Here is a 17,182-nt window from a genome sequence, read left to right on the forward strand (position 1 = left end):
TGCATGTCTACAGCAAGAAATTGTTCACTGTAAACCAATTTCATAACAATATGTCATATTTTCTATATAAATCGATAGATAGCTAGGGGAAGGCCTAATTTCTCTTCATTTTTGTGTCCTTCCTTGTGAGAAATTTCAACTTCTTCCTATACAGGAATGATTAGTGATAGTTTTCAAGACTCGCCACATTGGGGCTTGCCAAAAATCTTTACTTATTAGCTATGTGTCTGGTCTGATCTGTAAGTCTGGCTGAATGAGGCAGACCTGGGAGCTTGTAAGTAAAACCAGTGAAAAAGCAACACCAAAGAGTGTAACATAGTCAATATATTACCAATTTCAGATGTAGAAATCTCATCACACAATTTAGAATAACATCTTTTATGAAATACTACTGATGTTCTGAAGTATACATTCTGTACAGCCTATATAATTACCTTATGCAGTCATGTAACTCATAAGAGAACTATGTCATTTCAAGTTGCTTATTAACAGATAGGCATGTGGATTAAACTACTCTTAGAATTGTATTCTTGCAATTGAAATTAGCTGATTGTATGGGACCTAACCTTTTTACAGTACACCTTTCATAATTGCAGCCAGTTTATACAAGCATTTACCTTTTTCCATTTCAGGAAGATATTGTGCGTTTTGTCTACAGGCATAAAAAGTAATTGAACTGGAAAGAATATCCTTACATTTTTGAGCAAGAAATATACACCAATAAATCTGCTTAGAAGTGTAAACAGAAAAGGCACTTCAACTTTCAGGAGGACTATGAATAAAAATGATATATTTACTTACTGTTTTTATGTGATTGCTAAACAGTCTCTTTAAGTGATTACTAACTATTCTTATTATTAAAATTCTCTTTTGAGTAAAGAATGTCAAGTGTACAATGCAAAGGCTTTTTCAAGTTTGCAAATGTGTAGTAAAGACAGAGAGGACCTGGTTTTAAATATCACGACAACAGCTTCCTGCCCAGTCAGCTATTTTTACAATTCTGGTATTGAGCAATGTTAAAAAGGCAAGCTGCATAACATGGTGCAATGGTGCTACTGTAAGTAAAGGCAGACTTTACAGTTTCATCTTGGAATGTGTCCTGATATGAACCACCTGACACAAAGTCTTAACTTAGCTGAGGGATTTTTGCTAAACTACAAAATTAGTTTAAAATGTGCACAAAACAGTAGGCCAGCATTATCTATTCTGCTGTATAGATATACTCAGTTTGACTCCTTAATTTTTTCCTTCCCCCTTGTCCTATCACCCTCAATCCCTCTTTTCCTCCCCCCATTATCCAGTCATTTATGTATCCCCAATCATACCATGTTATTCCTGTGCATATCTGTGTGGCACACTCCCTGTCCACACAACCTTTCCCCAGATGTTCCTTCTTGATCACCCGATCCATTCTTTCTCAGTTTTCCCGTTATATTCTGAATTCTACATTTTCAACTCTTTTTTTCTCTCTGTTATCCCCCATCCCCTGTTCAAATTCCCCCTTTTCTCTCCCCAAAACCCACCGTCCCCTAAAAGCACAATTTGCACAGTCACTGTGTACACGTCGTATTTTCTTAACCTGAACTCTGTATCTCTCGGCAAATAAAGTTACAACACAAGGACACTCTGTAACCGAGGAGTCAACGTCTCGACGTTGTCTTAATATGGTCTTGCCATTCCGTTGTCTTAATATGGTCCCCGTCCGACCGACAGCATGTCACGCTACATTGTTGGAGTGACATCTAGTGGCCATTATGTGAAAGTACTGACAGAAAGGTTTGCAGTGCTGTGGTGTAAAATCACCATGATCATTAGTTCACTGAAGGACAAAGCCGGCGACCAGTTTCAACCACTCGCATCTATTCATTGTTAATTGCTCTATCCCATCTCAGCAACTTTTCTCATCACTCCAGCTGATTCTCTGCCTTTCCTTCTCACTACCACTCAGTATTCCTAGCAGTCCATCTATTATCTGTTCTGTGACAGATGTGACATTTTCCCTTTAAATTTGGAGTTATATCTTTGGTTTACTCCCTGATCCAAGAACCTCTTTTGTCTCCTCACGCACACCTACTCTACTATTATCCTCTCCATTCCTCTCTGAGCACCCCTTACTTAATATTCAAGGGCTTTTGTTAGGCTCCTGCTGTCTGATCCCAGTTACAACTGGGAGGACACATTGATTGTATACCTTTCTTCTTTAGAAGATAGGGAAACAGCTTTTTATTTTATTTTTCTGCAGGTGGGTGGTAGAGCAGGGGTGGTAGTTCTAAAACAGGTTCCTGAACACGAAGCACACCAAGGTGCTCGCAATGACCAAACTGTCACACTTCTTCATGCTCCCTGGCTAACTATGGAGGTGAATGCGACGGTGGAAGGTGAGGGCCTGGAGGTGAGTTGGAGTGATGAACTGTTCCTGGGACAGTATCAGGTGCTCATGCAGCATGTGGGGGTGCTGACATAACAGATCAAGAGGGAAAAGTGAGATTTTTGTGAATTTCTGTCCTATCTTCACCTGACTGTGCAGGACTGTCTGTTCTGATCATCAGCTATGTTGTACAACCCAAGGATATCAAACTGCCAGGATTTGCTATGTTTTCCAAAATGGTTGTATTTCTTCCTGCAGTCAACCACCATCTGAGAGGAGCACTGTGTCTCTGCGTGCATAACTCATCTGTGTGCTCAGAGAATGGCAGGAGGATGCCAATCACAGGAAGGACCTAGGCAGCTCGGTTATTCTGGGGTATTCTATGCAGAAAAAAAATGATTTACGGCTGGGAGATAAGGTATCACATATACCTGCCCACATATTGATTTTGATTATACGATCAAAAGTTAAGGACAGCCCACGACAAATCACTAAAGTGATGTCAAACAACCACACAGTCAATGTCACGTGAAGTGTACGTTCCAGGAAAGGGTTAGGAGATAAGGGTGCATTTCCGGACAGAGCCTATCTGTGTTACAACACAATACACACGGAAACCCGTGTTTTGTTGGAATACATTCTTAGTTTGACAACTAACTGAACTGCATGCCACAATGATATGGCTATTTTTTAAAAGTTGTACTGGTGTAGCATAGCGGTAGGGAGAAGTCTCGTACCCGAAACGTTGCCGGTTCAGTTCCCCACCAGAGCACTGCTGGTGTAACCTTGGGCAAGGTATTTAACCCAGAATTGCCTCAGTAAATATCCAGCTGTATAAACAGAGTACATGTAAAACTGTTACCGTTACCTATGTAAGTTGCTCTGGGTAAAGCGTCTGCCAAATGACAATAATAATATAATAATGTAGAGAGAAAAAAAACAAACAAGTAAATCCGCCCAAATCATTTGAACATTTTAAAGACAGTAATGTGCAGGTGAATATTTACATCAAAAAGAGGAGGTGGTGAATCAATTAATGAGGAGAGATGTGGGATTTTATCAATCCATACTCGACAGAATATCTACGTCGGTAGGTTAAGATGTTGCGATAACATCAAGAAGTCAAATAAAATAAATAAGACAAACTATATTTTGAGGACACATTGTTCGGCAGTTAATAGAAGACTATAGAAACACGCAGAATATTACATTGACGAGCTCTTAACTGAGCTCTTAACTCTTGCTGAGCTGTTCACCGAGGACCCACCCATTGTATTCTACAGCGCCGTGCGGACATGATAGGAAAAACTGCTGATTTTCATTGGTCGCTGGCGGAGTATAAAATGGACGTCATTTCCTGCAATCGGTCTTTTTCCTGTCCGTGTGGTACAGATCTCCATACGGCGTTGTCTCGTGGTGAGTTGAAACTCCGTATTTGTGGATTAAAACAGGAGAAAGATGCTTATACACACGTTTCCTAGCACAGAGTTCTATTCATAAACTGTAGGAAGTATTCTACGGCGTTTTTTAGTTGAATACGAGCTGGTATTTGATGTTATTTGACGAATGAATCCAAGGCCGAGAAGCCTAGGACATGCACGCGGCGGGAGTGACACGCATAACTGACACGCTGCGCTTCTCAAGAGAAGCCGCGCTGGGCTACATGAAGCAAACGGCCCATCGAAGACGTTTAGATGCCACATTTATATTTCGCAAATTTACTGTCTTGTGTGTGTCCAGTAACCATTAATTTAGCTAACATTTTCGCATACCTGCTGTCATTGCTCATGTTCTAGGATGCAAGTTGGCTAGCCAGCTAGCCACCCTGTTAAACATACATGGTACGAATGAGTTTTCTATCAAGTTAGTGTACACGCAGGGCTCTATAAGGTGGTCAGCCGCGATGAAAGCAGAAATTTGAACCTTGTGCTGATGGTTATGTGCAAGTATTTACACCCATGTTTGAGCGACTTGTCTCCTGGCTGGCCTTCGGTAATGCTCAGAAACACGTTGCCTCTTATTTTGTGTACTGGGTTGCATGCTGGAATCTGCCGTTGCTCCCTCTCATTAGCTGTTTGCTAATATCACGTGGTTGCCTACCAGCCAGGAAATAAGGAAACCCCCCCCCCCCGCCCAAAAAAAAAACACTTTTGATGACTTTATGTCGTATTTTCTTTGCAGCTCTCCCGCTTTACTCGTTGCCCAGGGAAAGTAGTCGCGATGTCCGGAGGTCTCGACGTGCTGCAGATGAGGGAGGAGGATGTGCTGAAGTTCCTGGCAGCAGGAACCCATCTGGGAGGAACCAACCTGGACTTCCAGATGGAGCACTATGTGTACAAAAGGAAGTCTGATGGTGAGTGTGTGGCAAGTGTGGCATGCCTGAAGGCAGAATTGCTAGAGGACCTAAAGCAGTGATGCTGAAAGTGTAATATGTGATAGTGCCTTGTGAATTCTGTCTGGTTGGATCAGTTTTCAGGGGCAGTACAGAGTGGTGTTGTCTCTTGACCTTTGCCAGATTATGGACTGTTCCCCACATGTAAATGTCCGCCATGCTGACATTGGCGTCTCCTCAGGTGTGTACATTATCAACCTGAAGAAAACATGGGAGAAGCTGCTTCTGGCAGCTCGTGCCATTGTCGCCATTGAGAATCCAGCTGACGTCTGCGTCATCTCTTCCAGGAACACTGGACAGGTAATGGCCACAGTGCGATTAACTTGATATTCATGCATGCTGCAGTGTAGGGTAAGGAATCCTGTTTCTCTCTGCAGTCAGTAAGGACATTAAGAACATTATTAACTATATTCTCTGTTCTGTGTAATACCCTTTTGGCATTGTTGTTGAAATGCTGATTCGGCTGAGCTTTATTATCGTCGGCGCATGCCGTGCATCCAACACTGTTAAAGTGCACACTATTAAAACCTGGCGCTGAGGTCAGCGGGCAGGTGTCGGAAGTGTGCTAGAGCAAGCTGGACAGGTTTTCGCTAACACCATGAGGGCTTCTGACCTATGACTGGGGTTTGATAGTGACCTGAGCCACACTGCACACCTTCTCCATGTTAATTTTGTCAGTTAATCGCTGCGTCTCAGTCTTAGCCTTGCTAGTGTGTGTAGAGTGAAATTTCTTTGTACTCTTAGAGAGCTGTGTTGAAGTTCGCCTCTGCCACCGGCGCCACCACCTTTGCTGGGCGCTTCACCCCCGGGACCTTCACCAACCAGATCCAGGCTGCCTTCCGGGAGCCCCGTCTCCTGATCGTCACCGACCCCCGTGCCGATCACCAGCCCCTGACCGAGGCCTCCTACGTCAACATCCCCACCATTGCGCTGTGTAACACGGACTCTCCTCTGAGATACGTGGACATTGCCATCCCCTGCAACAACAAGGTGTGATGGTCATGCTGCTTCACTAGTACCCTAAACAATCTGCTGTATAACTCAAAGCCTTCTAGGACAGCTTCTTATGTAGCTTAACTCCAGATGCATAGTTATATCTGCCATGTTACTGGCAGTACCCTGCAGTAGCATGTGATCCCTGTGCTGTTGGAACAGCATATTTACAACATTTAAAATTTTAAACTGCACTGTGTGCACATTGGTGTTAATTTTACAACACAGATAAGTCAGTGTTCCTGTCCTGTATTTCACTGGCCGGTGTTTATTTCCATCGGATGCTGCTACAGCCTGGTACTCAGTGCAGATTAAACTTATTTTACTGGTGTCTCTCTCTTCTGCTCCATTTTTGAAACTGGCCAAGGAAGTAGTGAATATGCTTGTTTCAGGGTGTAATGTGGCTTTTGCACTAATGGTAAATTAATGTTACAGGGACACCACTCTGTGGGTCTGATGTGGTGGATGCTTGCCAGGGAGGTGCTCAGGATGAGGGGAACCATCTCCAGGGAGCACCCATGGGAGGTCATGCCTGATCTGTACTTCTACAGAGATCCTGAGGAGGTAATGTACAGGACACCACAATGTTTTACAAAGCCTCAGATGCACCCTCCGTTCATGTCAGCCCTAGAATGTGTGCATTGTGAGCATTTGAGAATCGCCCTCTTCCCTCCCCCCTGCAGATTGAGAAGGAGGAACAGGCTGCAGCGGAGAAGGCTGTCGGGAAGGAGGAGTTCCAGGGAGAGTGGACCGCCCCTGTGGCTGAGTTTGCTCAGCCTGAGGTTGCTGACTGGTCTGAGGGCGTGCAGGTGCCCTCTGTCCCCATCCAGCAGTTCCCGGCAGGTATGGAGGGTACGGACATTTTGCGTGCACCGGTGTGACACTTCACACTTAATGTACCAGGCTGCTACATTACCGCACTCGAACAGGTATACTGCATGACAAATCTTAAGTGAAGAGAAGCAAGATTCTTCCATACAATTGAAAGACGGCAGCCAGCTTCACTCAAGCACTGTGGTGTCATCAGCTAGTGTAAGATTAAATCCGAAAGTGCCTCAAACAGCTGTAAGTACTATACTTCACCCTGCCATATTGAAAGTACAGAATTTCATGCTTTGGTTTGTTTGATCAATTTCTCTGCCTTGATTTGCTATATCGCAAAATATTCAAATCCCACTACTTTGTTTCAGCTGCTCCCCCTGCAAAGGCTAACCCAGCTGCCACCGAGGTATATGCCGGTGAGTTCTTACTTTTTAGAATGAGATGGATGTTGTAGTTAGTTTTGTGTCTAAAATAAAATTCTGGTGTTAAAATGATTCATGATGTTTAAACATAGACTAATTGGGCTACTGGAAGTATGTTTAAAATTTCTTGGACCATGTGCTCATGAGGGTCTGTTCTGTTTGTGCAGAGGATTGGAGTGCCCAGCCTGCCACTGAAGATTGGTCAGCTGCCCCCACTGCCCAGGCTTCTGACTGGGGCGGTGCTACTGCCGATTGGTCCTAGGCGATCCTTATGAAACATCAATGTGATATAGCTTGCCTCAAGTGAAATCAATAAACATGGTTGTTTAAAAAAATGTCTTTTGTGATGGGTGTCTATTTAGGTTTGTTTCAAAATTTACATTACATTTACATTACATTATTTAGCAGACGCTCTTACCCAGAGCGACTTAAAGGTCACAATGTGACAAAGGCTCGCTTCTGTAGCTTTCAGAAGGCTGGTGGTTACTGTACATTTGTTCACATGGGGGAAGACTTTCTGTGTAAATGTAGGTGTCCCAGAGTGGAAGGGAATGTCTGACAAATGCACAGAAGCATTCGATTCCAAATGAGTACCTTGACTCGTACTGTTTTCTGAGGGGATTATGTTGTCTAGTTATGGGATGCAGCTATAAGGGAGAGAAGGGTATGGACATGGGGCATTGCCATTGGTTACATGAACATCATTTTCACATCTTGGCAGAGGGATGGTCCACAGTGTATTAACCCTGGGCCTGGGTATGTGATATGGATGCTAGTTTTATTGACTTGTTTGATTTAGCTCTCACTTGATGTGGCAATGCCATCCCTGATGAAACTGGTCTAATCTAGTTTTCTCTGACATTCTGAATTATAGTTGCAACTGCATACAGTTAATTTAATACACTACTCTATAACCACAGTACAGTTTGCGCAGGCAAGTATGGCGGAATGAATCACCCGGATAGGGCATCATCCACGATGTCTGACTCCACTTGTCCAATCGGAAGAATCGAATCTGAATCGGAAATCGGACTTACGGCGCTTAAATTCTGAAGTGTATTTTAATATTTTAGAGATGATTGATAATTTATATTTCTAATTAACAATGCAAGGTGAACATAAAATTAATTGTGAAACATATTCAAGTGGAAAATAATGAGGCGGAACTAATATATTTTACAGTTTGTTTCCTCCCAAACCCTACTGCCATTTCCGGTGCTCTCTGTGGAGACGTTGCCAGGCGACAGTAGCGCGAGGCAGTAGCGATGGATGTCAACAGATAGTTGGGACCGAAGAGCCCGTTTCTTCATTGATTTCCCTCACATTGTCAAGTAGCATTTTTATTCATACAGCGTTGTCGTTTCCTGTGCTTATTCTCACTTAAGGACGCAGGGACGGTTGTTTGTTTCACACTCCCTGCGTATGAACACGGGTTTCTCAAGCTATCTTGCTACTACTAAGCAGTAGTCGTCATGGTGAGTCGATTCAGGATCGCCCAACGTTAGCTAGCTAGTGATACTTGTACCTGACCAGCTAGGTAGCCAGTGTGTGGCCATAATGTAGGCATCAAACATGAGGCGTGTAGTCTTCTTGCTATGTAGCCATCTATCTGATATGACATGTTAGACTAGGCTGCTATTGGTTGGTTAATTAACAAGGTAACTGGAATTGCTAGGCTAGTTAGCAAACTCGGGCTTTTCTGATTAGGTTACCGTACCTAACGTTAACACCACGGGACTACCTCGCAAAGATATCCTACTTGTCCTATCAAGCATAGCGAGCTAGCTTGCATGTCTAATAGTGAACTTAACACAGTTGCGTATAACCTATGGTTGGCTAGATTCTATGTTGCATATGTTTTTGTAGTTTTTTTTTTCCCCGAATCACTCTTAAGTCACCCTTTAATGAATTTGATAGAAAGAGAGAGCAATGAAAACAGAAGGGCTGGTATTTTCAGATAGGTACTTTTCATCTTACCGTCTAGCCTCTTGAATTGTTGGAGCACATGTGTAATGTGTACAACGTGCTGTGTAGATCCTGTCCCGGGTAAAGCCAGCTGTCGGAGGGGACGCTCCAGCCACTGATAAGAAGAAGAAAAACAAGGGGAAGAAGACACCGCGACTGGAGGACTATCTGAGTCAGAGAGACTACCTGGGAGCCATCACTCTGCTGGAGGTAATACTTACTTGTGCACACCTGAATTCTTCACCCGAGTCCTGCAGATTGTCTCATGTAATCACATTGTTGGAGTTGTGTATTGCACTGCGTCGCTGTGAAACTTTTCAGTCCTGACTAATCTGGGACTGAATTCCTAGCTTTTGCAAAGCCCTAACCATACCTTTTTGCTCAGTTCCAGCGCAGTGTAGGGGAGGGAGAGGAGGACACAGATCTGTGGCTGGGATACTGTGCTTTTCATCTGGGCGACTACAGGAGAGCCATGGAGGTCTGCAACCGTTTGTGTGTGCCTGGGTGTTAACACCAGTTGTTTTTTCTCACGTAAGACCTTGAAGAGGCTAGCTGCGTGTTGTTGATGCACGTTGACTGTGGAATAGATTGATGTGCGTATTTCTACTGACTGCAGGAGTATAAAGCTTTGACCCTGAAGCCGGGCTTCACAGCAGATGTGTGGGTTTATCTGGGCTGCACGCTGTTCTTCCTGGGGCTCTATGAGGAGGCTGAGGAGGCTGCGCTTAAAGGTAACACATTTTCTGTACTGTAATCCTCAGAAAACATCCTGTACTGGTGTCCGCCTACTATACTGACCCTGGCATTGACATAGAGGTCAGAGAGACTGTTGACGGAAAAAGTAATCATATGCTCTTCCCTTCTCTCCTGTCCACTCTCTTACAGCTCCTAAGAGTCAGCTGCAGAATAGGCTGCTCTTCCACCTGGCTCACAAGGTCAGAATAGCAAAGCTTATGCTGGAATGCATTGAATGTTGAATAAGTCTTGAATGAGTGATTGTTGAAATTAGTAATTGTACTTCACCCTTTGATATTTTGTATCTGTGTCTACGTATGTGTATAGGTATACTAGTTTTATCAGCTTTTCTGTTGGTCTGCATACATACATAGAGTATGCATGAATACAGATCTCCACATACATATTTTCTCTCATTTCTCTCCTCTGTGTTCTTACCAGTGAATTGCAGTTAGTTTATCAGTGAAAACCTGCCCTCTCTTCTCTACATACACTGTTTTGTTCACCTCTTGCACCTCCCCTCTCTCAGTTCAATGACGAGAAGAAGCTGATGGGTTTCCATCAGAACCTGGAGGACGTGACGGAGGACCAGCTCAGCCTGGCCTCCATTCACTACATGCGCTCCCACTACCAGGAGGCCATCGACATCTACAAGCGCATCTTACTGCAGAACAGGTACCACACACCATGCGGCTCTCATAATGCGATTAATACACCTGCAATAAACTGCATAAGCACACTGACAGCTCCACACCACTCTACGCAGCACGTCCCTCCGATAAGCCAAAAAGGTGATTGAGAGTATGGCCGAGAGAAACTAATGTACAATAGAAACGCCCTGTGCAAATGCTATATTGATCCAGACATTGTAAGGATGTGGACTTAAAGGTAGTTCTCATGGCAACTCGTGCTGCACTGTCAAGACCGTATGGTGTGCATTATCCTCTCTGTGTGTGCATGAAATACATGTATTTAGGGATGGAGAAAGGGTCACGTGTGACAGCTGCCATGTGTTGAGACAGGAAGATGATGATGAAAGGGAAGGATAATGGATAAGAGGGATTGATGAGGGGGGGCTGGGGCTGAGAGACTGAGAGAGATAAGTTAAACTGTCAAACAAGGACATCTGTTTAGCTTCTGTGTTTTTCTGAGAAGTTACCTGCAAAGTACCAGCATCTGGGATTTCAGTTCTGTGAATGATGTTATGGTGCATGCTGTGCATTCTCTAGAGACTCCCTGGCTCTCAACGTGTACGTAGCTCTCTGTTACTACAAGTTGGACTATTACGATGTGTCGCAAGAAGTCTTGGCGGTGTACCTGCAGAGTATACCGGACTCGACCATCGCCCTCAACCTCAAGGCCTGCAACCACTTCAGGCTATACAACGGCAAGGCGGCTGAGGTTAGGAAACACAACCACACAGTGCAGCGCACACACTGCTAATGCCCCCACACCCAGCTGCAGCCTCTACACTAGCAGAGCAGTGGCAAAGTAATGCCTCACAGCTACTGTCGTTCTTGATACATATGTATCAGCACAGATACATTTCTACCCCATATAAGTTTGAAGTTCAGCCCAAATTATTGTTATTGTGAACACTCCCCTGTCTCGGTGGTTATAGTTCAATAGCGCAGTGCTAAATAGCACAACACATGGATAACACATGGATATAAGTCTTTGTGATCAAATAGAGTATTAGATTATGGAGTGTTCATGAGTATTGACCTTGTCCCTTTCTCTTTTTCTCTCTCTCAGGCAGAGCTGAAGAACCTGATAGATATCTCCTCCAGCTCCTTTGAGTTTGCCAAGGAGCTCATCAGGCACAACCTGGTGAGCATCCGGATTCACAGAGCCCAGCTCATCTGTATCTTTTCGGCTCCTGAACTGTGAAAACCATGTAACATATACATGCCGGAGACATTTTAATTAATCAATTGAAATATTGCATTGGCAAGTTCACAAGCAGCAGTGAAGGCATATGCTGTAGAATGTGTTGTGTGTGTTTCTTCCCCGCATCAGGTGGTGTTTCGGGGTGGCGAAGGGGCCTTACAGGTGCTACCCCCCTTGATCGACGTGATCTCTGAGGCTCGTCTCAACCTGGTCATCTACTACCTCAGGCAAGGTATGTGACCGAATTAAGATTGCTGCTGCCTTGATTTTGGCAGATGACATGTTGCAAGTTTTTGACTGCGGATTGCTCCCTGAAAGACAGTTGACTGCTGAGTAAATTGTAAAGGCTGCAGCTCAAACACCATTCTTAAAACCATTTAAACACTTAGGTGAACACTGCTCAAACTGTGCAGTTTTGCATCAACACTAACGCGCTAACCCCTCAGGGGAATGTACGCTCATACTGCAGTAGACAGTAAAGAACCGGCTCTGCCTTGGTCATTCACTGTGCTCGTGCTACCCCTGACCTCTCTCCCATCTCTTGTCTCACTCTCAGATGATGTGCAGGAGGCTTACAACCTCATCAAAGACTTAGAACCCACCACACCACAGGCAAGTGTGTCTCTCCTCTCCTTTACCTCTCCAGCCCTTTTGCTGTATGTCAGTTTCTTTCTGCTGGTTTTTTTTTTACCTTCTTTCACCTTTTGTTGTTTTCCTTTCTACATTTCTGTCTCTTTCTCCTGTTGACCTCCTCTTCTTGTCTCCCCCTGCTTTTTCTCTCAGGCTAAGTGGAGTGCCCTTTTTACATTATCGCCTTTAGTTCATAGCAGACATGCATTTTAACCTCCCCCCATTTCTCTCAGGTTCAGGGCAGTGTTAGTCTTAATTCACAACAGCGTAAAGTAAGTGTGTGTGTGGAGGTGTGGTGTGTGTGTGTGTGTGTGTTCTCCTTTCTATCTCTCTGCTGGTGTCTTGTTTTTGTGTCAGTATCGGTGCTGTATTAGCGGTATAGTTGAGATAGTAGTGTGTTGAGTGTATGAATGCCTTTTTTCTTTCTTAGGAGTATATCTTGAAGGGTGTGGTAAATGCTGCTTTAGGACAAGAAGTTGGATCGGTGAGTTACTTCAATTGGTTGATTCCCATTTTACAGATGTAGACATCAATAGGTGTAGGGATGCTCACTAATGTAAGCATTATAATTATTTATTAAACAGACACTCTTATCCAGGGTGACATTCAGTGCCATCATTGCGAGATACTTAAAATATGTATCACAGTGGCAAGAAGAAGTACAGTCATGTATCTGTAGAATAACTCAGTAACACAGTAAATGAGAAACCACTGACGTAAGCATGCAGCAGTAATTGTTATATGGAATACACATAGTACATATGAAAGGCAACATAACAGAATCATACTGACAGGCATGTAGAGTCTGATAAACATTTGTAGGAGTATCAGTACCTTATATCTAAGATTGTATGTGGTGCCAAGCCTAAATACTTAAGAGCAATATTAACTTGCATCATAATACTTATATAGCCTAAGAATGAGCTGAAAGAGCTACACTAGACTCCTAGACTACATAGACATTACAATATCAGATTTCATTTTCGGGGTTGTAGTGATGATATACTGACGGATGTCCTGCATTTAATACCAAGTTAGGAGAACCAAGGTGAAGTCTCAACTTTTCAAGATGTGGATTCAGAAACACACAAACACCCCCTCTCCTCCTCCCTCTGTCCTTCCCCACTCTCCTTCTCTGTCACAGAGGGATCATCTGAAGATTGCTCAGCAGTTCTTCCAGCTGGTCGGAGGCTCAGCCAGTGAATGCGGTGAGTGAAATCTCTAACAAAATCTCATTCCCCAAAAGCTGTAATCAGCATGGCAAAGATAAAGTGCACAGAATAAAATGTGTGAATGCCAGCACCATCACATTCTTTGCCACCCACCCTCCTCAGACGCTCTCCTCCTCACCAAGACATGAGGTCATTACTGCCTGAAGAATACGTGTGGTAGTCGCACATGTTTGTGTTGGGAAGATTAAGCGTTTTTTGGTGAAACTCCTTACCATAGTGGAATAATAACATGTTTTCACATTTATGCGGGTTACTCTCCTTTTTTCACTTGTAATACAATAGCGCTTGATTATAAATAAAGGTAAATGTCTAATGAATAAACGTTAATGTAAATGATTAGAGGGTTTAAATAAAAAAGGATGCTTGAGTAAATGTTCATAAGGTCTGACTTAACGCTTTTGATCATATAATTCAGGACTAGCTAGGTGAAGATGACTTGATGATGCATTCTAGGAACACACTTCAGACATAATTTCTTTTGTCATGATTGTTAACAGGGTTTTATATAGGTCAAAATGGCTATAGTAGCCTTAGAATTCAAACTATACAGCTAACACATTTTTTCAGATTTACAACCAACAGTCCATTGGGGCCTTTAGTATTTGAGCACCATTGTGATCAATGGGATGAGGAACAATTAAGACACAAAATACTGAATGATTTTTTTGTGTGTCACTGTCTCCTTGTTCTCTCAGATACTATCCCTGGCCGACAGTGTATGGCTTCCTGTTTCTTCTTGCTAAGGCAGTTTGAGGATGTTCTCATCTACCTCAACTCTGTAAAGGTCAGTACAGTTGCCTTCACACACACAGCCGATCAGTCTGGCCAAGTGTGTTTTCTAATGTGTGGCTTGATTAGTATGCTCCTAGCAATGTAAACAATATGTGATACGTAAGTATGCTGTACACTCATTTGTAAGCAGTGAGGTGTATTCTGTCTTACCGGTGCATTTTTGGGGTATGCATAACTCTGGTTTGGTGTATGGGTATGTCTGTCTTCCAGAGTTACTTCTACAATGACGACACCTTCAATTTCAACTATGCCCAGGCCAAGGCTGCTGTTGGCAACTACAGGGAAGCAGAGGAGGTACTGCACTCATCATCACTATCGCTGTTTTTAACATTGTATACTCAGAACCACTCTCGCGGCACTGTATGGCTCACTGACCAATTCCACCAGCGACAAAATACAGGAGAAAAATACTGGTATGAGTCCTGTCATAATGCACCAGGGAGAAGTGCCAAAGTTTCCATGAGTCATATGCATGGCGCATTGCAGAGATAACAGGCAGTCCAAGTGAAATAACAGGAAGCAACATGAAGAAGTAGGTCCAACTTAGGATTTTTATAATGATAATATGGGAAAACAGTAGTGTGTGTAAATATAATGAAAAGCAAAAAGTGCTCTGCCTGGTGCACTTTGCCAAGAGCTCTGTGTAGACCGCATAGACTAGCCAGTCTTTTACACAAGCCAAAAAAATGCTGATCTTCTTGTTTGACTATTTATATTGAATAAATGTCGGCATTTTTACATCTGTGACATGGCCAAATTGTTGGAAAGTGATGCAATATTGTTGGAAACAACATGCTGGTAAATGAAAGTAAAACTGCATATTTTAAGGTGCTCTGTATACTTATTAGTATAATGAATCAAAGGCAACAGCCACACATAAACAAACACTTTTATTTCCTTAACATAACACAGTCCTAGGTGTCTTTTAAACTGATCTGCTATTGTGCAGCTGAAACAGGTATGTGTGTTAGTTCTGTGCTTATTAAGGCTGTATGTACTCCTTTTAAGAGTGACGTCTTTTGTGTGCTGTGTACAGGTGTTTCTGCTGATTCAGAGTGAGAAGATCAAGAACGACTATGTGTACCTCAGCTGGCTGGCACGCTGCTGTATGAATGGACATTAATTCTCTTTTTCATACTGTAATAATCATCTGTACTTTTTAATTACGATTCTGTTCATTATCTTTGTCTTTGCCATTCTAGATATTATGAACAAAAAGGCCCGTTTAGCCTGGGAGCTGTATCTGAAAATGGAGACATCAGCTGAGTCCTTCAGCCTCTTACAGCTCATTGCCAATGACTGCTACAAGGTTATTATTTTCTCTCAATACTAAAAAGAATGGCCTGTCCTGTTAGTCAGCCGGAAGGTGCTACATTAATTCCCACTCACTCCACTTGCAGATGGGGCAGTTCTATTACTCAGCGAAGGCGTTTGATGTTCTGGAGCGGCTCGACCCAAACCCTGAGTACTGGGAGGGCAAGAGGGGGGCCTGTGTGGGGATCTTTCAGCTCATACTGGCTGGCAGAGAGCCCAGGTATATGTAATGGCAATAACACCTTTGGTTATTTCTTGGTACAGTTTTATTTGTTTTTTCTACTTGAAAGTACAGCAAAATGAATAGTTCAATTTTGAAAACAGAGTTCAGTGGAGAGCCCAGATTTATCTTTTGAATACCATCTTCCTTTCTGCTCCTCCTTTCTGCTCCTCTCTGAAGTAATCTGCACATTTCCCTTTGCTGAAATACCTTGGCTGAAATATCTCTCTAAATGGAAAAATGTTAATTATTCTAAAATGAGCTTTGTGAGTGTTTGAGCAGATCAAGTAAGTAGTTTGTGTCTTGACTGCGCTGTTGTGAGATGAAACAACGATGGTAATATTGCACTGCCATAGGTCTTTTAAACCTGTGCATTAATGTGTTTTTTTTTTCACAGAGAGACACTCAGGGAGGTCCTGCCCCTGCTGAGAAACACTGGGAACCCGCAGGTGGAGTACATCATCAGAGCCTTGAAGAAGTGGGCCAAAGACAACCGTGTCTCGCTATAATGATACAGACACTACACGCTGCACACCAACGGAGGCACAATGCATCACACAAACATTCGGAAAATATCTGAAAATGCTGTCTCTGAAATACTGCGCAGGAGACAGAGTGATTTACAAGGTACCAACTTTACCAGCATTCCAAAGCATAAGCCCTCAACAAAATAAGAAATTCTTCTAATCCTTATTAAATTCAACCGCAGTGCACCCCTCTCTCTTGGTTATGAAGTTTATCCATCCTCACACACTGAGCTCCAGCTGAGAGGGCATGCTTAAAATGTTGTCAATAGTCTACATTTTTATATTCCATAAAACTAATTCAGACGAACCTTTAACATGCATTTGCATTCATGTAGAAAACATTTGCAATTCACTGTATTTTTAACATTTGTATCCTTTATACAGTTGTGAATTTATAGTACCTAGTATTTGTATGTAACTTTATGTATGTATCATGCAGTTGTGTAATCGTTTTTGCTGTACAGCATCTGTATTAAAAGAACTATATTTTATTCACAAAGTATGTTTGGATGTGTTTTTTTTTTTATTATTTTTCTTTCTTCTAGTTGTCTGCTTTTTTTTGGCCATAATCCACCAACTGATTACAATTCAATACAAGTGTTATTTATTCATGGAAATGCATTGCCTTCCCAGAACTAGCATAAAGTGTTTGCACATCAACATTTTTGAACAAGCTGTTTTGCATAGATAGCAAGTATGCTAATTAGCTGTGGATTCCCCAGTTGATTAGCTGCTGTGTGCAGTAAAATAGATGTAGTATCAGTGTCAAGTGAAAATATTTGCGGTTTCAATATGTGTACATATTCAGGTTATTTACCTAAGAGAATTAAGATGCTATTTAAAATGAAGTCTTTTACAATATTGCCACTAGTTAGCTAAT

At 42.7% G+C, this 17,182-nt stretch overlaps 2 protein-coding genes and 1 non-coding gene across 4 annotated transcripts; all 3 read left to right on the forward strand.

Moving 5' to 3' along the window:
- The first annotated feature begins 3,751 nt into the window (after nucleotides 1-3,751).
- Nucleotides 3,752-7,336, forward strand: rpsa (ribosomal protein SA). 2 transcript variants are annotated; one of them, XM_036533560.1, is made up of 8 exons: nucleotides 3,752-3,784; nucleotides 4,550-4,721; nucleotides 4,942-5,060; nucleotides 5,505-5,750; nucleotides 6,189-6,317; nucleotides 6,437-6,605; nucleotides 6,944-6,991; nucleotides 7,165-7,336. In XM_036533560.1, exons 2-8 carry the CDS (start codon nucleotides 4,589-4,591, stop codon nucleotides 7,257-7,259), a joined length of 939 nt encoding a protein of 312 aa, XP_036389453.1. In that variant the 5' UTR covers nucleotides 3,752-3,784; nucleotides 4,550-4,588; the 3' UTR covers nucleotides 7,260-7,336. The 2 variants fall into 2 exon arrangements, with proteins under 2 accessions (XP_036389453.1, XP_036389459.1); XM_036533566.1 differs by having other exon boundaries at nucleotides 6,437-6,596.
- On the forward strand, nucleotides 5,271-5,410 carry LOC118794227. The gene has a single exon (XR_005005755.1). It is a non-coding gene; the product is annotated as a small nucleolar RNA SNORA62/SNORA6 family (small nucleolar RNA).
- A 927-nt stretch (nucleotides 7,337-8,263) lies between the features above and the next one.
- On the forward strand, nucleotides 8,264-16,594 carry ttc26 (tetratricopeptide repeat domain 26). The gene is made up of 18 exons (XM_036537480.1): nucleotides 8,264-8,472; nucleotides 9,032-9,172; nucleotides 9,348-9,440; nucleotides 9,579-9,693; nucleotides 9,848-9,897; nucleotides 10,227-10,372; nucleotides 10,927-11,098; nucleotides 11,453-11,527; nucleotides 11,717-11,819; nucleotides 12,144-12,232; nucleotides 12,648-12,701; nucleotides 13,362-13,425; nucleotides 14,145-14,233; nucleotides 14,452-14,535; nucleotides 15,278-15,347; nucleotides 15,444-15,550; nucleotides 15,642-15,775; nucleotides 16,173-16,594. Exons 1-18 carry the CDS (start codon nucleotides 8,470-8,472, stop codon nucleotides 16,282-16,284), a joined length of 1,701 nt encoding a protein of 566 aa, XP_036393373.1. The 5' UTR covers nucleotides 8,264-8,469; the 3' UTR covers nucleotides 16,285-16,594.
- The last annotated feature ends 588 nt before the right edge of the window (nucleotides 16,595-17,182 follow it).

This window comes from Megalops cyprinoides, chromosome 1, assembly GCF_013368585.1.
Source record: "Megalops cyprinoides isolate fMegCyp1 chromosome 1, fMegCyp1.pri, whole genome shotgun sequence".
NCBI lineage: Eukaryota > Metazoa > Chordata > Actinopteri > Elopiformes > Megalopidae > Megalops > Megalops cyprinoides.

Coding starts and splice junctions, on each gene's coding strand:
- rpsa (XM_036533560.1), top strand. CDS start 4,589: ATGTCCGGAGGTCTCGACGTGCTGCAGATGAGGGAGGAGGATGTGCTG. Junction 4,722..4,941: donor GTACAAAAGGAAGTCTGATG/GTGAGTGTGTGG, acceptor GCGTCTCCTCAG/GTGTGTACATTATCAACCTG. Junction 5,061..5,504: donor CTTCCAGGAACACTGGACAG/GTAATGGCCACA, acceptor TTGTACTCTTAG/AGAGCTGTGTTGAAGTTCGC.
- ttc26 (XM_036537480.1), top strand. Junction 9,173..9,347: donor GAGCCATCACTCTGCTGGAG/GTAATACTTACT, acceptor CTTTTTGCTCAG/TTCCAGCGCAGTGTAGGGGA. Junction 15,551..15,641: donor TTGCCAATGACTGCTACAAG/GTTATTATTTTC, acceptor CTCCACTTGCAG/ATGGGGCAGTTCTATTACTC.